Raw genomic sequence first — 8,114 nt, 5'->3', positions numbered from 1 at the left:
CATCTCTGCCATCACTCTGATATGCCCGGTGCACAGCAGGAGCTGGAGACTCCTGGTTTTCTCTCCTCCTTCTCTCACTATCTTTCCATACAGGTTTCAGAGACACTTTGCAAGCAAAAAAAAAAAAAAAAAAAAAAAAAACCCAAAACTTTTTAACCACAAATTCACATCTGTTTTGTGCTGTGCAACAGCAGCATCAGAGGAGCTTTTAATTCAGGCACTGGGCATGTTTCTGGGGCAAGTGTCTTCCATGGTCTCTGCTAAGGCTGATGTTGGAGGTAGCTCACCAGCACTGGTGGAATGTCCAGGTCTCTGAGGGCATGTGCACGGCCAGCCTGCTTCAGGATGTGTCTCACCACCAGCCTAGACTGAGACATCAGGGATTTGGGATGAGCTGTGGAAAGAAAAGGAAGGAAGAACAAGATCATCACTGCAGACCTTCAGGATACACAACCCTGCTGGAGAGCTTGTGTGGTGTCAGCAAAGGGTGAATTGATGCACCTAAACCAAGTGTTTTTGCTGGGGTTGGTCACAGGGTATTTTCATGGGAATTGGATATAAAGAAAGAAATTTTGATTTATGCTGAAATAAGTGCAGTTTCCCTGGACTTAGCCAGCACAGGAAAGATGATGGTAAGCAGCAGAAAAAGAGAGACATGGAGAAAAGCAGTATTTAACCCCACAGATTTAGGTTAACCAGGCATACCAGCCTGTGGAAAGACCGTGTGCTCTAGATTAGCACCAGTGGCAGTGAGAACACTCATTTAAAGTAGCTTTGTGAAATTGCTACAAGCAGCAGACATTGAGTGAGGTGAGTCCAACTTGGAGGACAACCACATAACCAGCAGCTGCACCGTCACCCAAAGACCTCCAGTAGGGTAACCTGTCTCCAACAACAGCCAGCAGTAGAAGCTGGCAGATACTACAAACAAGTCCTTCCGTGATACTCCCACCTAAATTCCAACCATTTCTTTTGGGAGTTTTGTGAGGCAATGTGTATCTAAGCTATCATGTTTCATTACCAGTGCTGGACCTATTCTCTGCTAATTTGTTACACCCTCATCCTTTGCATGCATCGTACTGGAGCTTTTTATTGCTCTTACTGTGAAAACCACTATCACTGGGGGGAGGTAGGAATAAGTGTTCAGAGTAAAAGAATGATAATATTCAATAGTTTAAGACCAGAGAGACTCATTCTCTCAAGTGAAGCTGCAAAGAGGGTCAAAGCTTGCAAGAAAACTTGCTTAAGCCAATCTCTCCCCTCTCTAATGGGAAGTAGAAATAAAGTGAAGGTGACCTGAAGCAACTTGCCCCCATATAAGCCCTGGGGGCACGCACACAGATTACCTCTTGCCTGCAACAGCAGCTCCAGGCCCTCACTACCAGGTGCTATCTTCTTGATGTTTGGCAAATACACATTGGCTCCAAAGTCAAGAAGCAGCTTGATGAACTCACGCCGGCAGCTGTGCCTCAGGCAGATCTCCAACAGAGTCTTGGGCTCCTTGATGCGCGCGATCATCCTCTCATCAGTGCAGTTGTAGTTGGGATCGGCACCATAGAGCAGCAGCAACCTAAAGCATTCCAGGTGCCCATAGACAGCCGCGAGGTAAAGCGGACCAGAACAAGCAGTGGAGTTGGCAGCCCACTCAGGCACCCTGGCGTGGACATTGGTCTCTGCACCATGCTCCAGGAGCTGCTGCAGAATCTCAACGTTCCCATCCCTAGCTGCGGTCAGCAGCGGTGAGCAATTGTTGTAGATGCTGCCAGAGGGACCGGCTCCTGCCTCCAGCAGCGCTTTCACACACTCCAAGTGGCCATTGCTGACTGCTGTGAAAAGTGGGGTTTGTGCCTTCACGTCCAGACTGTCCACCTCTGCCCCATGAGACAGGAGGACCTCCAGGCTCCTGAGGTGGCCCTTGGAGGCGGCCAGGCGCAGCGGGGTGCTGGGAACACCCCAGCCACTCCTGTTGTTGATCACTCTCTTGTACCGGTCTTGGTGCAAGAGCTTGTCAAGAGTTTGGTAATCGTCCTCAGATACCACTTGGTTCAGCTCCTCACTTTCACCATCATCTTCATCTTCTCTGGGCTGGAGCATGGAGAAAATCTTAGTGATGTCCATTAAGCTCATTTTTTTTGCCTGTCTTCTGAGCACCACTTTCATTGTAAGCAGTAAAACCTGATGTCTATGGGACAACAACAAGGGTGAGAACCAGGTCCCTCTGACACCACCCTCACCTTTTCATTACTATTTGTTACACATTTAAGGAAGATTCTGGAAAAAAACAAAAACCAACCCTATTATATTTCTGACATGCATACCCTGCTGCCTCCATAGGTGAAAAAAACCATGCTGGTGAAGTATTAATGTAAAGACTGAAGACATCTCTGTAGCACTCAAGTGGGCCACTTCCCCTTAAAATGTTGCAATCAACAATGTGCCAAAACAGATAATTTGGTGTTGAAGTTCAAAGGCTGCATGGGTGAACTCAGATCTTTTCACTTAGTACTTTAGTTTACAGCTTTACTGCTGTCCCCAGAGGTGATAAAGGGTATGGGACCACTCATGGGATACTCAAACCCAGATCTCAAGAAGGCTTCTGTATGGCCACAGACTTTTGTGAGCATTCTGCACCCAGCTCGTAAATAAAGCCGCCCATTTCCCCAGAACCCTCAGAAACCTCCCCATCCAGCTGTGCCCCATAAGTGCCTGACAAAAGACCATGTGGAAAAAAAGAATTTATTCTGCTTCATATTGAGCAGCACTGTGCAAATAGCTTCACCTGCAGCTGCATTTCTGAATATAATGAAAGCTATGGAATGCTCAAATGATCCAAGAGATGACAGCATTACTGGATTTTGCTCAAGAGCACACAAAAACAAAACAAAGCACTCAATTTTTACACCCAGTTGAGTTCTAAAGGGATTAAATTTCAAAATAGGACTCCAGAATAGAAGATGAAGTTAAGGTGAGTATGGCCATGTTAAAGACTTTTAGCACTGCACTTCCTTAAACTGTTTACATCCCAGTTCAGCACAGTGCACGCTCTCCTGCCTGCTTCAGCACAAGGAGCAGGGCTGCAGGAAGGACTGAGGATTTTCCATTGGCCATGCAAGGAGAAAAGAGAGGGGCACCTGACAGTGTTACACACAAGCCAGGCCCAAAGCCTGGGGATTTGCAGGGCCCAGCCCTGCAGCAGGGTGGCACTAGCACAAAAGGATGCAATAGAAACACTGCCTGTCAAGGACAGAAGAATTTGTGGCATGGCAGCCCTGCAGTAACTCAGGTTTCCTACAGGAGAGGCTCCATCATCTCCACCTTGACACAGGAGAGAGCTGCACTGAGCAATTAGCCCTGTTCTGCAAGTGTGCATCTGCTGGTAGCAAGGAAAAGCCACAGGAGATGTGTCCCACATCAGCCTTTGATGGAGAGGAGAGGTGAGCCCAGGGAGCTCCCCAGTGCCAAGCCATCTCAGCAGCTCTATTTTTGGGTTAAGTAGAGCAAGTTTGATGGCAGCTGATTAAGGCAAAGCTCTGTTGCACTTCCACCTGTTAAATTAACCCAATCCATCTCTGTTGAAATAAGTGGAAGTATACATTTTTGTTATTCATTAGACACACTAATACCAAGAACTGGGGCTCTGAAGTCACCCAACCAACACTGCTAATAGCATATGGGGAGGGGTAGTTTGAGGACCTGAGGCATTAGGGTTATTAATCCTGATCCAGGGAGAAAAAAAGAAAGAGCTGTCATCTCTTGGGCTATAGGAAATCATTCACCACCTGTGGACCCAGAAAAGAGGTTACAGCTAGGGCTGAAAGAGACAAAAAGAACATGTGTGAGTTCATACTCACGCTTTCAAAATCCTGGCTAACAAATTGCCTCCAATTACCCCAAGCTGCCCACACGCTGTTACGCTATTGCCTTACCTCTGCGAGGCAAGTGATGCTCACAGCCAAGACAGGCAAAGCAGACGCTCTCCCATGGAGAATTCTTCCTTGGTTTTAATTAAAAAAGGGGAAGAGAAAGAGAGCCCTTGCTCTGTCAGGGATGGACATCCACTCTGCGCAACTGGAAGGGCGCAGGCTGTCAAGCTCACAGCTGAAATGCCACCACAGGGAGCAGGGCCAGGGAGCCTGGGCTAAATTTAGCCCCCACAAGCATTTATCTTCCCACTTCCATTCTTGGAAAGTTCCCACTGGGTAAATATAGAGAGGGGCAGCACGGGGGGAGATTCAGACAGGTGCAGGAGGTTGCTTGACCAGGGGTATTTGCTCCAACCAGGAACCATCTTAATTTGCTTCACTGTTTCCTTGCTGAAATCGCAGGGAACTTCTCAGTTTTGAGTCCCTGTTGTGACCCAGCCCAGCAGGCAGTACCTTGCCAGGACAGCCCATCGTAGCACTGGCTTCCACAGTATGCTGCTTGCTGCCCGTTGTCCAAAAGCTCTCCTCTTCACAGCACACTCAAATGCTTTTTCCACTTTCACGGCAATAAAATGACCAAGCTCCCCTCTCATCTAAATCTGCAAAAATAAGTCACTTACTTGGTTCTATAAGATTATGCAGTTTATGTGCATAGTAAAGCAGAAAACTTTGTGGGGGCAAACAAAACAAAGAGGAAGAAGTATGCAGGCTGTCTTATCAAAAGCTGTCAGCTGGTGAGTGTAATCTTATTTTACCCAGTTCCCCCTCAACCTTTTCCAAACTTCTCAGCAGCGGAGCAGGAATGGTCTGATGGTTTGAAGCAGCACTATCAGTAGTACTAGATAAGAAAGAAACCAAGTTACCAAGCAGAGAAATCTCCACTACTGCACAAACTAAAATCAGGGGACTTGGGAAAATATTTTTCAAGTCCACCCCACCACACTCTGGTGAGTTTGTAGATGCACTGTGAAAAGTGTGAAGAGCAAGAAAATGTTAAATAATAATAGGCTTTAAACTTTTGGCTTACTTGCAGTTTCCCTCTCTTCAAATTCACTTAAAATACTCTGTTACTTCAAAAAGATCCCTTTCCTGAGGTCAAGACTGTGAATGAAATTATTGAGAAGAAGCATGGATAAACATCGTGACAAAAGCTGAGAATTAAGTATTCATTAAACATCAAGAGGTTGCAATCACAACTAGGATTCTGCAGTCAGAAAAGCCAACCCTGACTCTAAAGCCATTCAACAAAACAAAGAAATAGAGGCAGTAATTAAAAAGGCAGAGATTATAAAGGGGAGAAAAAAGATATAGATAACAAAATCAATATACCTTGAAAAATATGAAACATGGGAAATTGTAAAGGATTTAGACATGAAAGGGAAACCATTGAATGGAAAAAATTAACAATAAATTGCATGTTCTTTTATTGCTGCTGCTGCTTTCAACCAAGAAATCTTAGAAAGACCACCAACTTTTTTTTTCTTCCCCCTCAAGGAGCAGTGATAAATAAACCCAATACTAACAAAGCAAGGAGTTGAAAGTACTTGCTGAATAAATCCACCATTCAACCGGACAAGAGCAAATAGAAATATTCATTATGCTCCTTTAACAGCTGAAGAGCCACCTTAAACAGAATCTTGCATGAATATTTCAACCAGTAGCTTCAGATAAGCTCCAAACAGGAGCTTGAGGAGAGGTGGCTGATAAGTCAGACCTGTTCCTGTTAAGCTTCCTAACACTTCCAACTCTGGGGAAGGCTCAGAAGTCAGGTCATGAAGGACTCTCCTATCTGGGCTCCCCCCAGGCTGTGTCACCTGACACACGCTCCAGGAAAAGACATTCCTTTGTCAGCTGTCCATTAATTGGGAAAGAATTAAAGGACAGGTGTACATTTAATGTCAATCAAGGAGGTTGTTTGGAAGATCAATCCTGCTCCATGAAGTTGCTCTCAGAAAGATTAGTTATTAACACAGCTGAACAAAGTTAATGAGCTTTCTGACTTAACACTGCAAAGCAACCAGATCTGAAATTTCAGCACTCAGTCGTACCAAATAAATAACTTTACAGGGATTAGGGATTAATAGCAGTCCTCGAGGTCTGAAACGAGCATTTATTGTGAGGGGATATTTCTGACTCCTCTCTTGCACTGTAAATCACTGCAAAACAGAACACAAGAGCCAATTCAAACTTGGGGTTTACTCCTGTGCCCATAAAATACCTGCTTGCAGCTTCCTGGCACTTGCAGCTGTCTGCCCTGCAGTCACTCCCTTAAAAGTGGCTCTGGTGACAATCCCCAGCAGCACTGAGATTCAGATTTTAGCCACGAGGGGGCACGAACACCTGCACACATCCCATGCTGCTCCTACCCGCACGGCGACAGCTGCCGGGTGAGCTTCGGCATTTACAGTCTAAAGGATGCATGCACATACATTGTGTACCTACAATCATCGTGAGCTCAGATGAACTCACTGAACCGAAGGAGGAGCCATGAAACTCGTGATTCTTCCTCCATGAGCTATAATTCCTTAAAGAACTCGAGCCACAGAAGCACGGTGGTGCTGACAGCTGCTCCCTGCGTCCCCTTCCTTCCCATGCTTTTTTCCCTTCCAGGCACCCTGTTCTTTTTCAATCCACTGAAGCCAGCACCTATTAACTGATGCCAGAATATGAACCTTAAAGACCTGAAATACAGAACCCAAACTCAGCACGTACCCACTCTTAAGCAAGTTAATCTGTGTAACACCATAAATCTGCTCCTCTCAGAATTCTCCACTCAACGTGCTTCAGGCTGGTAATGCTTAGAAGTTATTTGTGGAAGAAGCAGGAGGCATCTGTTTCTATTTTGCATACTAAAATACACTGGGTTTAATTCTAAAGCCTTGGGACAAAGTAAAACCAAAAACTAAGCCATGCCCCAAACCACCTTGGCCCTGAGATGGCAAATCACATGCTCAATAGAACTGCAGATTTTTGTGTTTGCTCAGAAAAAGCAGATAAGATGCAGCAGCCACCTCTCAGTTGTGCACCACTTCTCTGATCAGCAGGAACTGCCATGTTTACTGCCAACAGCTTTTAAAAACAAAACCAATCAAAAACAAACCCCACAAACAGCAAGAGGAAGTATTAAGTTCTGAAGTGAGGTATGAAAGGAACATATGCACTCCCTGTTTCTTGCCTGTGTCAGGTAAGCTCAGTCAGTGTCTTGTCTGTTCAGCTGCTGTAAGTACCTCACCAGTGAGGATGACTGAGAAAGAGCAGCACCTGCTAGCTTTGGATATACGTAGCTGACTTTCCCCCTTCCCGAATCAGTGCTATTTATATCATTTTTAAGATCAATTCCTACTCACACTGTATTTCTTGCTCCTCTCTCCCATGGCTGAGCAAAGCTCCCAGATCTGTTTTGTTCTTGGGGGAGGAAAGGGGCATGTTTTCGTAAAGAGCATCCACTTTTCTCCAAAGCCACTGCAATAGAGACATGAGAAGTATGGCTCTGATCTGACTTACTTATTTTCTTATTTATTACTCCTAAGGCTACTTTGTCCCCTCACATCTCCTCCTTCATCTCCAAGTGAATGAAAACACTAATTAACACTCGAATTGAAAGATTGTGCATGATAGAAATTGTCATCAATACGCCTTCCACTTGTCATTAAAGAAACATTTAGAACAGAACTTCACTTCAGAGAGATGAACTTATTATTTCCAGGAGCTCCACATTAACTGACCCGTGCAGATCCACACAAGGCATTGCATGCATTTCCCATCACTGGTGAATAACTAAGGTGAAGATTCAGTCCTGTTACTATACTTTGTTATGAGGTTGTCCTTCCACACATATGCATGAAGCTTTAACACCAGCAAGTTACTGCCAGCATCATTAATTGCAAGGCAGCTGAAACGGAGGGAAAAGGGTACAAAGTTAAATTGCTATCAAAGAAACAGAGCACTACTGCTCCAGTGCAGAACTGAAATGAATCAAGCACTAAGATCTTTGGTACGTATGAACCTGAACCTCACCAAGACAGCATGCTAAATGTTTTTTCTGTCTTAATAGCACACTTGTCTTCAGGACAGAGCTCCAGTTAAGTTTACTGATCAGTATTTTCATTCTGTGAAAGGTATCCCCAGTGTATTAAAACCTAGAGCTCTTAAAACCACAAGCCTTTAGCAAAACTGCTACCATGACTCTAC

The 8,114-nt window shown here is 45.0% G+C and overlaps 1 protein-coding gene across 1 annotated transcript; it reads right to left on the bottom strand.

Annotated features, from left to right (window-relative positions):
- Positions 1-163: 163 nt before the first annotated feature.
- ASB12 (ankyrin repeat and SOCS box containing 12) lies at positions 164-5,162 on the bottom strand. The gene is made up of 3 exons (XM_042876705.1): positions 3,927-5,162; positions 1,347-2,182; positions 164-394 (listed from the first exon to the last, which is right to left on the bottom strand). The coding sequence occupies exons 2-3, from the start codon at positions 2,158-2,160 to the stop codon at positions 261-263; spliced, it is 948 nt and encodes a 315-aa protein (XP_042732639.1). The 5' UTR covers positions 2,161-2,182; positions 3,927-5,162; the 3' UTR covers positions 164-260.
- Between the last annotated feature and the right edge of the window lie 2,952 nt (positions 5,163-8,114).

Source organism: Lagopus leucura, unplaced genomic scaffold (assembly GCF_019238085.1).
Source record: "Lagopus leucura isolate 7727_CA_CO unplaced genomic scaffold, USGS_WTPT01 Super-Scaffold_100016, whole genome shotgun sequence".
NCBI lineage: Eukaryota > Metazoa > Chordata > Aves > Galliformes > Phasianidae > Lagopus > Lagopus leucura.
This window is presented reverse-complemented; position numbering and strand designations above follow the sequence as displayed.

What these genes read in the sequence shown, in the direction of transcription:
- ASB12 (XM_042876705.1), bottom strand. Translation starts at nt 2,160, where the DNA reads ATGAAAGTGGTGCTCAGAAGACAGGCAAAAAAAATGAGCTTAATGGAC. An exon ending in GCTGCTGTTGCAGGCAAGAG is followed by an intron (nt 395 to 1,346) that starts GTAATCTGTGTG and finishes TTCTTTCCACAG; the next exon opens with CTCATCCCAAATCCCTGATG.